We start from the raw sequence: 15,425 nt of genomic DNA, 5'->3' as shown, positions 1-15,425 counted from the left end.
TGGGTTCACTATGGCTCCTACCTGGTGGGTAACTATGTCCCCATACCCCACTGAGAAAAGAACCTGGGAGCCCTGAGGTGTGATGTAATAGCGTGAATGACAGGGGAACCAGATTTCAGGGTCATGGGGCAACCTAGAGGATTTGTTGAGAGGGGTAGGTAGTGGGCTCCTTCCGGGCCGGGGGGATTCGAACGGACCTAATAGCAGTGGCGGGGCAGGGGGAATTGTAGCAACCTGATTGTCAGAATCTTCTGATCCCTCATCATCTCCGATAGCTTGGCGCCTCATACGCATTACGGACCGGAAAGCCGTACTGCCGGTCAGGGCATCAAGAGTGAAGGGACCTTGACCAGGTGTATTTACAAATATCACAGTGGGTTGCACCGGGAGACTAGGCCCAGAGGCCGGAACAGAAACAGGAACATTAGAGGTGGGAACAGCATCGGTCGGTGCCGGAGGTTTCTCAGGAAGTGGTGGTCCCTGATAGTACTCGCCGGAAAGTGTTACCAGCGGACATAGTGGCTGGGGAGGAATTCCGGGTGCACCAAGATGGCTGCCGGTGGAGGCGTGGCATGCCCCACTTCCGTCCATGGTCTGGGCGGAACCCCAAGGACGGCCCGCCCCACACACACGGCAGGTTTCCACCCAGGTTGGATTCTGCACGCCACAAACAGGACACACCCACGCTTCTGGAGAGCTCGTCTTGTCGCCATTATAGGGCGGTGGTTGGGACTGCATTTTCATCATCAGTGGCACGGCGGCCATTTTACAATCTATAAGATCACAGTTCAAAGGCATTTTATAACCAAACACAGGTTCCGCATTGTCTGATCCTCCTTCCCCATCAATCTCTTTCCATCCTTCATTCTTCAAGCCTCGCGCAACTCGCAGATGAGCTTGTGCTTGTTCTAACAATCCTTTATCTTTCAACATGCCTCGTTTGTTCTCTATGAGATTATGCCACATAGCCGGCTGTAATCTCCCTGACGAGGGCAATCCTACATGCTTATACAATCTCTCAACATTCTTGACTGCCTTCTTGCCTTCCCGTGACGCTACTATTGCCTTGACCTCCACAGCATCCTCATCTAACTTGTGGGGCACAGACTTCTTCTGCTTTAAGATACGCAGCATGACTCTTACAGAATACTATGGTTCTCTGCAGAAAAACCACTGGTAGCGATATCAACACTGATGTTCCACAGTACGGAGCCTCACGTTCGACGTACTAGGAAAAGAGCCTCGCGCTCAATATTTCCTTTCCCTAACCTTGAACAGCAGTGATTAACAGGTTATCCTGCCACGATATTCCAACAGTCGGGAGGCGGTTTCCTAGTGAGAGCCCTCCACAGAAATACAGGTGGTCCCTTCTCGGGACGTCTTAATTACCTAGCTGGTACAATATCACAGAGGCTGCGTCTCCTATCCCTTCCTCTAAGTTGCCCCACAATCTGCAACTAGCTCAATTTATCACTCCACTTCACTACTAGACAATAGTCACGGGTAGGGTGGTTGAATGGAGTACAATGACCGGTGGAGGAGGTGTGGTGTACACGAGGACGCGCAGAATGCGACGTCTCTCAGTTGCTGGTTCAGAGCGTGGCACAGGATCGCACTCAGTCTCACCACTCGACCGGTCACCCCTCAGACCCAAGGAGACCACAGACAAACCAATAACGGCTGAGACACTAGCAAGTGTGACACATACAGTGTATATGATCTCACTTACCGTGTTTTGGAGGGTGATCAGTCCTCGAGGTCAGCCACTACAGGTATCATCCACAGACATCCAGGCATGGGTCCAGAGGAGCCTCGGATCACTGTCCACGCCCCACGTTGGGCGCCAAATTGTCGGGGTCGTAAACGACAATAAATCCTCATTCACCAGTCATTCCAAATCATTGTGCGAGCGCAAAACATCTGGTACCAATTAAGAATGACTCAGACACGCAGCTGATTCAGTCTTAGCTAATGTCCCGCATCCACACCTGTCAGGAGCAGTACAACAACTGGCTTTATTTACAAATACACAATACTATATTGAGTGTTAGGGGAAGGCGTGCATTAGGCGGGGTTTATGCAGTATACATCTAGTGTCCAGTCTCTCTCTGATTCGTCAAAAAGTCTCCCGATGGTTACTTCTTCACATTCCTGAGTTATCTTTTTTTAGGAGAAATGAAACTTAACTTAACTCTTTAGACACTGAATTTAAGTGAAAGTGAACACTGGCAGCCATCTTTAATACAGTTACATTTGCATTAGCAAGCAATTAGGAAAAACTTATTGTTTCACAGTATAAAAGTTATATAAGAAAATATATTTTCACCTTGACAATAGCACCTTTGAATGAAGTACTCCTAGTACTGAGTTACACTGGAGTTCCTCCTGTCAAATGTTCCTATGAACTCTACTTGTACGGCAGACAGCTGTAGCCTGCTACAGGGACTCCTACCTAGTCCCGGCTCACTATCGTTGCTGTTGTGCCCCCAAGTCTTGTGTGGGAATAAAGTGGTTACTACTTCTATTCCTTTGGTGTCTGCTGCAGGACCATTATTATCAATACAACCTCAGGGACCGGACCCCGGCCTTGAGCTTAGAACTTGGGAAGGGTTCTCCTCTAACCCTGATCCTTGTTCTCTTAATCTCCTCACGTTCCGTGCTAATCCTTCTTCCCATTGGAGAATCAAGCGTCCTTTCTCTCTTTCCTGTGCCAGCAGACCCAGGTCACTGTAGCCTGCTGCAGCACTTCCTTCTTCCATCCCTCTCCTGGGGATCTTCTCTGTCTCACTCTGTCCTTCTTCTACATCCTCAACTGACTCAACTCTTCCCGCTCTTTTATGTAAACTAAACTCCACCCACCTCCCAGCATATTTCGTGTTCCAAGCAGGGAGCCACCAAGGCGTGCTATGCTATACTCCAAGCAGGGAGCTGCTGAAAGTGCATTGCTACACTACTTTGTGGTGTGGGGTGCAGGTGTTGGAGCGTGGTCAGGTGTCTCCACCTTACCTGGATGGTGGGGTACCACACCTCAGGAGGAGATACAGTACCTCCGTGGTGACTGAACCCTCAGGGGCGCCACATCTCCAGGGGGGAAGGGGGCCGCTACCCTAGCAGCCCCAACGCTGTGCCGCACTCCATAATGCGGCATCTCCATAGGGGGTCTCCGGTGCCGGCTGTCGCCATACACACCCGTATGTGAGCCCAGCATGCACCGCTAAGGCCTCACCCGCATTACCAGCTGAGGGGAACTGCTTTTCTCATCCTCCCAACGCTGCCTCCAGCTCTGGGGCCCCCGCCGCTCATAGTGCTATGCGGGCAGCTACCAGGCCCGGAATCCTCTTCCTCTATGGGTTCCTTCTAGGAACAGGAAACCAACTGAGGGAGCAAGGGGTACCGCCCCTCATCTCTCTGTAGGTTTCCTGTTCCTAGGGGTGGATCCACTCAGTGGGTGCTGTCGTGGTGAAGAGAAAATACTAACTTTGTCAACTGGACCATAAATGGTGTCTTTTAATAAACTAAGTGCAGTTTACAGCACACTTTCAGATTGGTGAAACATCACTTTGAAAGTGTATAAATATTTAACATTTACAATGTGACTATTTGTGTAATGAATCTTTAATTTGTTTGTGTATTAAGCTGGGGGGGCGGCACGGTGGCTCAGTGGTTCGAATCCCACCAAGGACAACATCTGCAAGGAGTTTGTATGTTCTCCCCGTGTTTGCGTGGGTTTCCTCCGGGTACTCCGGTTTCCTCCCACATTCTAAAGACATACTGATAGGGAATTTAGAATGTGAGCCCCATCGGGGACAGTGATGATATGTGCAAACTGTGTAGCGCTGCGGAATATGTTAGCGCTATATAAAAATAAAGATTATTTATTATTTGCTATTTAAGCTTTATTTTATTTTTTTAAAGATCACACATCTGAAGAGGAAACTCCTAAGGATGATAATCCTTCAGACCAACAACCTGAAATGGTTAAAGATGTAGAAGATGAAGGCGGAAAGGAAATAAAGCTTGTGGAGATAATGGATGTAGAGGAGAACACACAAGATGTGAACACTGTGGTGGACTCCATGAAAGAAGTCACCCTATCTGAGGAAATGGAGGGTCATGTTGACTACTCAAAAAACACTGACTTGGGAGATCCAGCAGTGATGAAGGCTGTTCATGGGCAGCCAACTTTGGAGGTAATGTTCGGGATAAGTGTAAGATGACCTACAATAGAGCATAGCTCATAATTAAGAGAAAATATAAAAATCTAAGCCTATAGAATTTGGCTTATAAAGAATGCAATATTTCTTGGTAGCTGATTTTGGAATACCATGTATACTGCCTGATGCAATTGTTTAGATAAGCTGTCTAGAAAGTCAGGTTGGTAACCTTGCTGGTCACCAAAGTAGAGCACACGTTTTGTTTTTTTTCTTCAGTTTGTCTCCACCTTTGCAAAAGGTTGCTTTTATTAAATACTGTATATTACTGCCTACTTGTTGTTGCACTCCAATAATCAAATGGTGCCCTTTATAAAATTGTCATATATTCAAATAACTGTTCAAGTAATGCTTCAAAACAATTGGCCTCTATTATCAAACCATAAGCATTAGCCTGTGCGGCACTGACGTAACAGAGTACTTCATTTTTGGGCTTGCTGCTCAGTAGAAAATTGGATCTGACCAAATGTCCTTCTGCTACTCCTGTAAGGGGATGAAGGAATGAAGAAACACAAAGGTGCTTAAAATGGTATTCCGATCTCCAAAATCTTATCCTAATATGTAGTAGGTATAATAGCAAATGCCTCCAATTAGAATTCACTGACTATTACCTCATGTGCAGGGCATTGCAGTAGCTGGGGTATCGAACTATACTACACTTCTAATTGGAGGTATTTGCAAATATTACACCTACTACATATCACAATAGGATCTTGGCGATGGGAATACCTTTTTTACGCTTCGCCACGACAGCACCCACTTGGCGAGAGGGATCCACCCACAGGAACAGGAAACCTACAGAGATAAAAGAAGGCGGTCCGCCTCTCCTCCTCAGTTGGTCTCCTGTTCCGATGGGAACCGCAGGATTCTCTACAAATCATACCTGGGCCAGGGAACCGCCTGTGCGGTTTCTGCGAGAACGGCAGGGGTTCTGGTCTGGAAGCAGCGACAGGGGAGTGCTGGGGTCCGGCTCCCTCCTTGACTTGAGCAGCAGCATGACAAACGCCGATACCGGGTGAGGCCGACCAGGGGTTTTCTGCAGAAATACAAGCTACCGGGATTTTGGAGGAGAATCCATCCCGGTCCGTGTGGGAGCACAGGACCCGGAGGGAAGCGATAATCCTGCGTTCCTAGGGCTTCAGCGTCCGGAAGGACGCACATGCAGCGCTGACAGGAAGGTAAGGAGGAACTTCGGGGTTACCGGGAGTTCCTCGACACAGAGCGCGGTCTCGGAAAGCACGCGAAAACTGAAGGCATGGAGGAGCGCTCCCCGCCCCCTCCAGAGGAAGAAAAAAAAGGGAGAGATGGTTTATTTTACTTAGCGCCGGCGGCTGTATTCCGGGCCGGACGCATTTTAATTAGCCGCACCTGGAGGGGGAGGTGCTGGCATAATGAAGGGGCTTATAAGAAACCGTGGGGATATGGTATGGTGTGCAAACATGTCTTCCCCAGGCAGGTGATACAGCGGCAGCCAAGGATCTCTCGCACCGTGATTCCTCGGACAGGAGCCACGCCAACAAGCCTCCTTCTCAGCCTGAGCCAGTACCTACAGCTTCTCTGGGTGAGTGGATGACTCTCTGCCTATCAAGCTGATATATACTGTATATATCTCTTTCCCTCTCTCTCGCTCTCCTCTGCTATGTCTGCCGTAGGCTAAGAGAGAGGAAAAATCAAAAAATAAAGAATGTGCCCTCTGTACACGTCCTCTACCGGACTCTTACATAAAAAGACTATGCAAAAAATGTATCAATGAAACAGCGCAGCAGGCCTCAACATCAGCCACAGACATAAGGGCTATAATAAGGGAGGAATTACAGGCCCTAACCAAGGCTAGCAGCATATCTATAAATACTAAGACTAACAAGCCATCTACAGTTAGCTTAGATACTGATGAGGACGAAGCAATAGTCTGACAGTTCCAATGCATCCACATCATTCTCTTCCTCTGATATGGAAGAGCGTTCATGTTTTTTGTTAGACAACATGGACAACTTAGTTAAATCTTTGAGGAACACCATGGGATGCACAGAGACAAAAGAACCTCAAACAACACAAGAAATTATGTTTGCAGGTATAACAGATAGAAAGAGGAGAGCTTTTCCGGTTATACCAGCTATAAAAGCTCTGATTAAAAAGGAATGGGAGAAGCAGGACCAGAGAGGTTATCTCCCCTCGGCCTCAAAAAGAAGGTACCCCTTCAGCGATGAGGAATTATCAATGTGCTCTAAGGTCCCGAAAGTCGACGCAGCAGTCGCCTCCACCTCAAGACAGTCGGCCTTATCAGTGGAAGACGCAGGGATTCTAAAAGACCCACTGGACCGAAAAACTGATGCCTCACTAAAGAGCATGGGAGGCAGCTACGGGCACGTTTAAACCGGCAATAGCTAGTACGTGCATGGCTCGGTCTATGCTGGTTTGGATTGATCAACTAGACCAGAAAATTTCCAGAGACAAGCTACGAGCCACTATACCACTGATCCGTGGCGCAGCAGCATATATATATAGCAGATGCTTCTGCTGATTCACTGCGCATGGCAGCCAGAACAGCTGGTTTACTTAATTACACCAGATGTAGCCTATGGCTTAAAAGCTGGAAAAGTGACACCCAATCCAAGGCAAAGCTCTGTGCCATACCTTGTGAGGTTGAGTTTGTTTGGTAAGGATTTCATCTAAAGTTTTCCCAAAGGAAAGGAAAAAATGGTTCACTAACCCCCTCTTTTCCATTTTATAGGAGAGCGTTTAGGAGACGACTATTTGGCAGAGGGAGACCAGCAGAAAATCAAAATCGCTGGGCCACGAAGTAAGAAAAAGGCAAAGATACCATGTTTAGAGGAACTTCCTTCCGCAGGGATAGGAGCTAAAGAGGCAGTCCCTCCAGTAGGAGGGAGACTATAAAAAATTTTTTCTTCAGGAATGGCCAGCCCTTGGGTCCAGGGCATTATCAGGGAGGGGTTAAAATTAGAGTTCCATCACGTACACCGTAACTCAGTCATGATAACATCCCTTAGCTCGCCAATCCAACAGCGGGCCCTAGAGACTGAGATTCTTAGTTTACTAGACTAAAAAGTTTTTTGGTCCATGTGCCTAAAGGACAGGAAGGGAGAGTATTTTACTCCCCTCTTTCTGATACCTAAACCAGATGGCTCATTCAGGACTATAATCAACCTGAGGAAGGTAAATTCATTTATAATAAATCATAAATTTAAGATGGAATCCATTAGATCAGCAATTAAGCTCCTTTTCCCCAATTGTATGATGGTGGGCCTGGATCTGAAAGATGCCTATTATCTTCCCATCCATTAGATTCCAGAAATACCTGAGTGGCGGTCTTACTCAGAGGCACCATACAACATCTCCAGTTCACAGCCATGCCATTCGGCCTTTCATCGCACCAAGGGTCTTAACAAAGGAGATGCTGGAAGTGATGGCTTTCTTATGCCAGAAGGACACTCTGATAGTACCCTCTTTGGATGATTTTTTTTTTAATAGGGAATTCAACTCAACAATGTAACAAGCGAGTTGCTGATGCGATCTTGTCCCTGCAGGCTCTTGGCTGGATAATAAACGTCAAGAAGTCCAGAATCGAACCAGTCAGTTCAGTCCTTCCTGGGTCTCCAACTAGACTCCATAAACCAAAAATGTCTGCTGCCACAGGTAAAAATTACAGCAATTAAAACGAAAGTCAGGTTAGCAATAGACAAGCCACACATATCCTTAAGGGAGGCAATGTCCCTCCTTGGGTCCCTTACTTCCTGCATTCTGGCAGTTCGGTTGGCCCAGTTCCACACAAGGGAATTGCAGCATCAAATTCTCTTAGAAGAAACCCTTGACCAAGGGAATTTGACAAAGAAAATTACTTTTTTTTTTTTTTTTTTTTTTCTCAGACGGTCCTAACCTCCCTAGCATGGTGGCTAGAGGAGGACAACTTATCAGGAGGAGTGCCATGGGTAATAACACCCTCCCATATAATTACTACTGACGCTAGCCCCACAGGATGGGGTGCTCATATGGCAAGCACCATTGCCCAAGGTGAGGATCAGGATTCTTCAAACTTGAAAGAACTGAAAGCAGTCATGCATTATATCATTTTCTTCCACAGTTACGAGGGGAAAACGTGAGGATGCTTTCAGACAACACCACAGTGGTCGCATATCTGAACAGGCAAGGCGGGACTCGATCAGTCGCATTAATGTTTTCCGCAAGAAAGATCTTGTCCTTAGCCGAAAAACATTTTTTGTCTCTCAGCCCTCCACATAAGAGGGAAAGACAATTCGGAAGCAGACTTTCTAAGCCGCCATACGCTATGGCAAGGAGAGTGGTGCCTGAGCCAGCGAATATTCACACGTATTGTGTCAATATGGGGCCTTCCCCAAATAGATCTCTTTGCCACCAGGGGGAAGAGGCAGGGGTGAAGATTCACCTCTCTAAATATCAGACAGTCCGGAAATTCTGGATGCCCTCCAAACCCCATGGCAGTTCAAGCTGGCATACGCATTTCCCCCAATCATACTACTGCAGGTGATCAGGGTGGAGAAGGCACGAGTTATCTTGATAGTGCCATTCTGGCCCAGGAGGCTATGGTTCTCTTGTCTACAGGTAATGTCAGTGACAGACCCTTGGGTGCTTCCTTCAACCCCCCAAGCTCCTCTTGCAGGGGCCATTCTTCCATCCACAAGTGGACAATCTCTACTTGATGGCTTGGAACTTGAAAGGGAGATGTTGAGAGCAAGAGGATTCTCGGAGAGGTTAGTCAATGCACTCCTACAGAGCAGAAAACTGACTACGACAAAAATTTACACCAGGGTATGGAGGAAATTCCTAGAGTTTCACACAGCTCCTGACTCTAGAGAGATTCCGATAACCTCAATCCTAGAGTTTCTACATAAAGTCCTAAATCTTTCCCTATCGGTTAACACTCTAAAAGTCCAGGTATCGGCTCTAGGGGCCCTCTATACTTATAATGTGGCAGGCAATAGATAGCCAGATTAATTTCGGCCTGTGAGCGGAGTGAACCGGTACACATACCCAGGGTTCCTCTGTGGGACTTAAATCTGGTACTAGAGGCCCTTATGTGGCACCCCTGAGGCTCAGTTGCCACAGAGGTACTGCACCTTCTCCTAAGGTGTAGTGCCCCACCACCTAGGTAAGTTGGGAACTCCTTTCCACACTCCAACACCTGCATCCCACACACAAGATAGTTCAGTAGGTCCACCTAGCAGCTTCAGGCTGGGGGTAGCAAAGCACCCTTCGTGGAACCCTGCTTAATAACGCGAGATGTGCTGGGAGGTGGCTGGAGTTAGTATAAAAGGGGGAAAGTGAAGGAGTGTAGGTCAGTCTGGGGTGAGTCCCAGAGAAGTTCAGTTCTGAAGTTAGTTTTGAGTTCAGTTTAGAAAGGGTGCTGCAGCTGCCTCAGTGATCTGAGCCAGCTGGCACGGGAAAGAAGAGAAAAACCTAGACCTGCAACCTAAGCTTCCGTTAGAGAGAAGGAACAGCGTGGAATGAAGGAGTAGGAGAACAGAGAGGAGTTGTGGGTTGGAAGAGGAACCCTGCCTATAGGTTCTCAGCGCAAGGCCAGGGCCCGGTCCCTGAGGTTGTATGCACACTTGTGGTTCTGCAGCAGACACCAGTGGAGTAGTTGGCTGTAAATGCACTACTCCCATCAAAGACTTGGGACACAACAGCAACCGATTAGCGACCAGGACTCGGAGAGGAGTCCCCGATAGAGGCTACAGCTGTCATACAAGTAAGGTTCTAAGAACATCTGACAGGAGGAATTCCAGAGCACTACGGTACTGGGGTTCTTCACACTAAAAGGCGCAATAGAGGAGTCGTTCAGGAAAGGCACATGTTGGCAGAGTGTTGGAGAGGAGAAGCCTGACTTGCCCGGGAGGTTGAGTCTCTCCCCCGGAGGACACGGCACGGAGGCAGGCACCAGTGGGTACCACGAACTGTGAGTAAAGCTTTGAAACTGCAAGCCCTGGTGTCCTCCATTCATTCGCCGTTAACACCTTCAGCACCGCTACATCTGGGTACCAGCATCTATACCATTCTGCGCCTCTCCTCATCCATTGCACCTACACTACCCTGGGACTACAGCTCCACCTGTGGGGAGCGACACCATCTTTGCTGCACCACACCATCAGTCTCAGTGGATCTACATGCAGCGTTGGCTCAACATCTTACTTGCCAAACACCACGGGTGGTGTCACGAACTATCCATATAAACTATGCTATTAACATCACCGCCATTGATTTTGGGTGCCCAGGGCCACGGACCGGGTCACTGCTGCTGTGACAAATCCCCCTGACACCGGCCCGGTACCAGGTACCCTGCTGCCCTGGGTGTGAGGGGTGACCCACTTACACGTCCTCCCTTTGAACCATTAGACTCAATATCCCTTAAGCACCTATATCTCAAGACAGCATTATTAGTTGCACTAACCTCAGCTAGAAGGGTTAGCGACATACAAGCACTCTCAATAGAACCCCCTTTTCTGTTGACATTCCAGGATCAGCTAATATTAAAACCAGATCTCTCATACCTACCAAAAGTAGCAGGGAAGTTTCATAGGTCACAGATGCACCTCCCCTCATTTTTTTTTTTTTTTAGTAACCCTTCTACCCCAGATGAAAAGTTTCATACGCTAGACGTTAGAAGAGCAGTATTACAATACATCGAGAGGTCTAGCAGCTGGAGGAAGAGTAGGGCTCTCTTTTATTTCCTTTCATGGCCAAAAGAAGGGATATGAGGTCACAAGGGGTACCCTGTCTCGGTGGATCAGAGACGCGATCAGTCCGGCATACTCCGTGACCAATGAAGATCCTCCGGAGGGTATCAGGGCACACTCCGCCAGAGCTATGGCTTCCTCGTGAGCAGAAAGGGGAGACGTCGCAATCGAGTCTATATGTAAGGCTGCAGCTTGGTCTACGCCCTCTACCTTTTATAACCACTATAGGCTTGATTTATCATGCTCATCTGACCTAGCCTTTGGTAGAGCGGTCCTCGGCACGGTGGTCCTTCCCAGGTGTAGGTCTCTGAAAGTCTCTCCAAGTGGGTGCTGTCGTGGTGAAGAGTAAAAAGCCGGATTACTTACCAGTAATGCTCTTTTAATGAGTCCACGACAGCACCCGTTCACTAACCCTCCCTGGAAGTTAACATATTGTATATACACCTTAGATGTAAAAATTAAATTTCAAATGTTAAATATAATGGCCTAATAATTGGAGGTCCTCTGGGTACTCTGAAATCCAACTGAGGAGGAGAGGCGGACCGCCCTCTTTTCTCTGTATGTTTCCTGTTCCTATGGGCAGATCCCTCTCTCCAAGTAGGTGCTGTCGTGGACTCATTAAAAGAGCATTACCGGTAAGTAATCCGGCTTTTTTTTTTCCCCAAAACGTCCCTCATGACAGCACGACAAAAGGTAGCCCTTCTCTTCCTCTAGGGACAGGAAAGACAGAAGGTTAAAATCACCTGCCCCTCTCCACCTCACCCTCAGTGTTTTTCCTGTCCCTAGCAGGACAGACGCAAGAGTGAAGTGCACATTGGTGGAAAGATTACCCAGGAGCTTAGGGGGATAAATTTCATTCCTTCCTATGTACAGTCATGGCCAAAAGTTTAGAGAATGACACAAATATTATATTTTCACATGATCTGCTGCCCTCTGGTTTTTTTTGTCAGATTTTTTTTCACATACAGAAATATAATTGCAATCATATTATGAGTAACAAAAGGTTATATTGACAGAATGAGTTAATGCAGCAAGTCAATATTTGCAGTGTTGACCCTTCTTCAGGACCTCAGCAATTCTCCCTGGCATGCTCTCAATCAACTTCTGGATCAAATCCTGACTGATAGCAGTCCATTCTTGCAAAATCAATGCTTGTATTTTGTCTGAATTTGACAGTTTCTGTTTGTCCACCCGTCTCTTGATGATTGACCACAAGTTCTCAGTGGGATTAAGATCTGGGGAGTTTCCAGGCCATGGTCCCAAAATCTCTGTTTTGTTCCCTGAGCCATTTAGTTATCACCTTTGCTTTATGGCAAGGTGCTCCATCATGTTGAAAAAGGCATTGTTGATCACCAAACTGCTCTTGGACGGTTGGGAGAAGTTGCTCTTGGAGGACATTCTGGTACCATTCTTTATTCATGGCTGTGTTTTTAGGCTAGACTGAGAGAGAGCCCATTCCCTTTGCTGAGAAGCAACCCCACACATTAATGGTTTCAGGATGCTTGACAGTTGGCATGAGACAAGGCTGGTGGTAGCGCTCACCTGGTCTCCGAATAAGCCGTTTTCCAGATGTCCCAAACAATCGAAAAGGGGATTCATCAGAGAAAATGACTTTACCCCAGTCCTCAGCAGTCCACTCCCTGTACCTCTTGCAGAATCAGTCTGTCCATGATGTTTTTTCTGGAGAGAAGTGGCTTCTTTGCTGCCCTCCTTGAGACCAGGCCTTGCTCCAAGAGTCTCCGCCTCACAGTGCGTGCAGATGCACTCACACCTGCCTGCTGCCATTCCTGAGCAAGCTCTGCACTGCTGGTAGCCCGATCCCGCAGCTGAAGCACTTTTAAGAGACGGTCCTGGCGCTTGCTGGTCTGTCTTGGGCGCCCTGGAGCCTTTTTGGCAACAAGGGAACCTCTCTCCTTGAAGTTCTTGATGATGCGATAGATTGTTGACTGAGGTGCACTCTTTCTAGCTGCGATACTCTTCCCTGTTAGGCCATTTTTGTGCAATGATGACTGCATGTGTTTCTTTAGAGATAACCATGGTTAACAGAAGAGAAACAATGATGCCAAGCACCAGCCTCCTTTTAAAGTGTCCAGTGGTGTCATTCTTACTTAATCATGACAGATTGATCTCCAGCCCTGTCCTCATCAACACCCACACCTGTGTTAATGGAGCAATCACTGAAACGATGTTAGCTGGTCCTTTTAAGGCAGGGCTGCAATGATGTTGAAATGTGTTTTGGGGGATAAAGTTCATTTTCTAGGCAAATCTTGACTTTGCAAGTAATTGCTGTTAAGCTGATCACTCTTTATAACATTCTGGAGTATATGCAAATTGCCATTAGAAAAAATGAAGCAGTAGACTTTGTAAAATTTAATATTTGTGTCATTTTCTAAACTTTTGGCCATGACTGTAGATGCTCCAGGCTAATGCCTCGCTGGGTAGGGGTCCCTCAGCCAGGCCAGTAGAGGGGATGTTGCTCCTGACTCTGAAGCTTCCCTTTGTGGAGGGCTCTCGGCAACAAGCTGCAGCCTCCAGCTGGACCTCCGGTGACGCGCATGGCATGCGTTCCAACGTGGAACGCATTTCTGGTCGGGACGCTTGTATGTCCTGTCATAAGAGCTAGATGGGAGATGGAGGAAGTATATTCTTACATTTGTAAGGTACTAGCAGGAACATGGGATGCAGTGACAAGCAGGAGGCAGAGCAAGAGTTAACAGGAACTTGCAGAGTGATGTCAGTTACTACTCCACGCAGGGAGTTTGCAGTAATCATTGAGTACAAATGCAGGAGAGGGGGGGGACAGAGGAGACAAAAGCATTAACAAGAAATGGCATAGAACAATTCATCTACTCAGTCTGAAGCTTCCAGCCGTATGAGGTTGAAAGATCCCATGATGCCAGCGCAAGTGCTGCAAGATGTGTCTGAAGCGGTCCTGGATGAAGTTTGGGCACTGTCTCTGTACTGAAATGGCATAGCCTGGCTTGTCCTGACATAACACCATGTTCAAGGACTGAGAGGTTATGCGACAGGTAGGAGTCGGCTCAGCAAGTGCAATACAATCTCCCGGGGTGGAGGCCGCAGCAGGATTCCCCCCCCCACATGCTCTGTATGGTCGGCACGGTCCGGATCGTCCGTTGCTGTCAGGGGTGCTGACTAGTCAGGGCTCTGGGGGAACGGAGTTTGCGAGGTGTTCAGCCTTGTGTGTGCACGAGTTGTGTGCACAGGGGCAGACAGACTTCCAAGTAAGCTAGCTGGTTGGTCAGAAGCAGCGGAGACTTAGCGGAGTAGGCCTTCTCCTTGCATGTGCACGGTCTTCCTGCCAGAAGCCCCATCTTCACGCGCTCCGCTCCTTTTAGCTCTACCCTGCCCCCTACAGTCAGGTGCAAAGGTCTGCGTTGGTCAGAAAGTCCTACAGGAAGCTCTTCCCCTGACAACACTGGTGACAGCCCCAATAGTTCCAGCCCGGGCATGCAAGAAACTGCCCTAGCCTGGGAAATCCTCCTACACATTCTTACTACTCCAAGCAGGACCTAGAGGGAGTAGATGTCCCTCAGCGGGAAAGTACTTCTCGTCTGAAAGCACAAACAATTTGAGAGCAGTACGGAGTACCATGAAAATCAAGTATACTTGATTGGCAGAATTGGTACAAGACAAAATGTTCAGAGGACTGAACATGGAGAAGGTGTTCCCAGTCAACAAACATATAAAGCAATGATCATGGAGGAATGGGAAGACACAAAGACTTGTCATCCCCAGAGATTAAGGCCTGGCTGCTGTTTAACCTGGAGGAAGTCAAGGTTTGGGAGGAGATCCCTAAGATTGACATTCCCATGGCCAGAGTGGCAAAGAAAACATCAATACTCTTTGACGTTTCGTCATGTCTTTGTAATGCCATGGATCGGAAGGCAGAGGGGTTACTTAGAAGAAGCTGGGAGCCAGTAGCTGCTATTAGGACCAACATAGCCACCACCTCTGTAGCCAGGTCCATGTGCCTTTTGGATTGGAGTTAATGGGTCGCCCTCCCAGGGCTGTGGGGTACTCTGTACTGGGCCGGTGTCAGCGGGATGTTTTACAGCAGCGGTGACCCGGTCTGTGGCCCTGGGCGCCCAAGTTAAAGGGGGATTGAATGGTGGAATGTAGTTAATTGAATGAAAGTTCGTGACGCCACCTGTGGTGTTCGGCAAGTAAGTTGTTGAGCCGACGCTGAATGCAGATTCTCTGGAACTGGTGGTGTGTTGCAGCCAAGATGGTGAAGCTCCCCACAGGTGGAGCTGTAGCCCCAGGGCAGTGTAGATGTAGGGGGAGAGGAGAGGCACAAGCGGTGTAGAAGCTGGTACCCAGATGTAGCGGTGCTGGGTGCGTTGGCGCCAGAATGAATGGAGGACACCAGGGCTTGTATTTCCAAAGCTTTACTCAGTCTGTAGTACACACAGGTGCCTGCCTCCATGCTGTGTCCTCCGGGTCAGGGACTCGGTCAACCTCCAGG

At 48.1% G+C, this 15,425-nt stretch overlaps 1 protein-coding gene across 4 annotated transcripts in view; it reads left to right on the top strand.

Moving 5' to 3' along the window:
- Positions 1-15,425, top strand: part of PATL2 (PAT1 homolog 2) — a 95,843-nt gene that overhangs the window by 19,267 nt on the left and 61,151 nt on the right. For all 4 annotated transcript variants that reach the window (XM_073584606.1, XM_073584607.1, XM_073584608.1 and 1 more), the window contains exon 4: positions 3,916-4,190. In XM_073584606.1, coding sequence (XP_073440707.1) covers positions 3,916-4,190 — 275 coding nt within the window. The remainder of the gene's footprint in view (positions 1-3,915; positions 4,191-15,425) is intronic.

The sequence above is a fragment of the Dendrobates tinctorius genome, unplaced genomic scaffold (genome assembly GCF_039654945.1).
Source record: "Dendrobates tinctorius isolate UK_male_01 unplaced genomic scaffold, ASM3965494v1 ptg000084l, whole genome shotgun sequence".
Lineage (NCBI taxonomy): Eukaryota > Metazoa > Chordata > Amphibia > Anura > Dendrobatidae > Dendrobates > Dendrobates tinctorius.
Note: the sequence above shows the minus strand (reverse complement) of the source record. Positions and strands in the feature narration are given on the sequence as shown.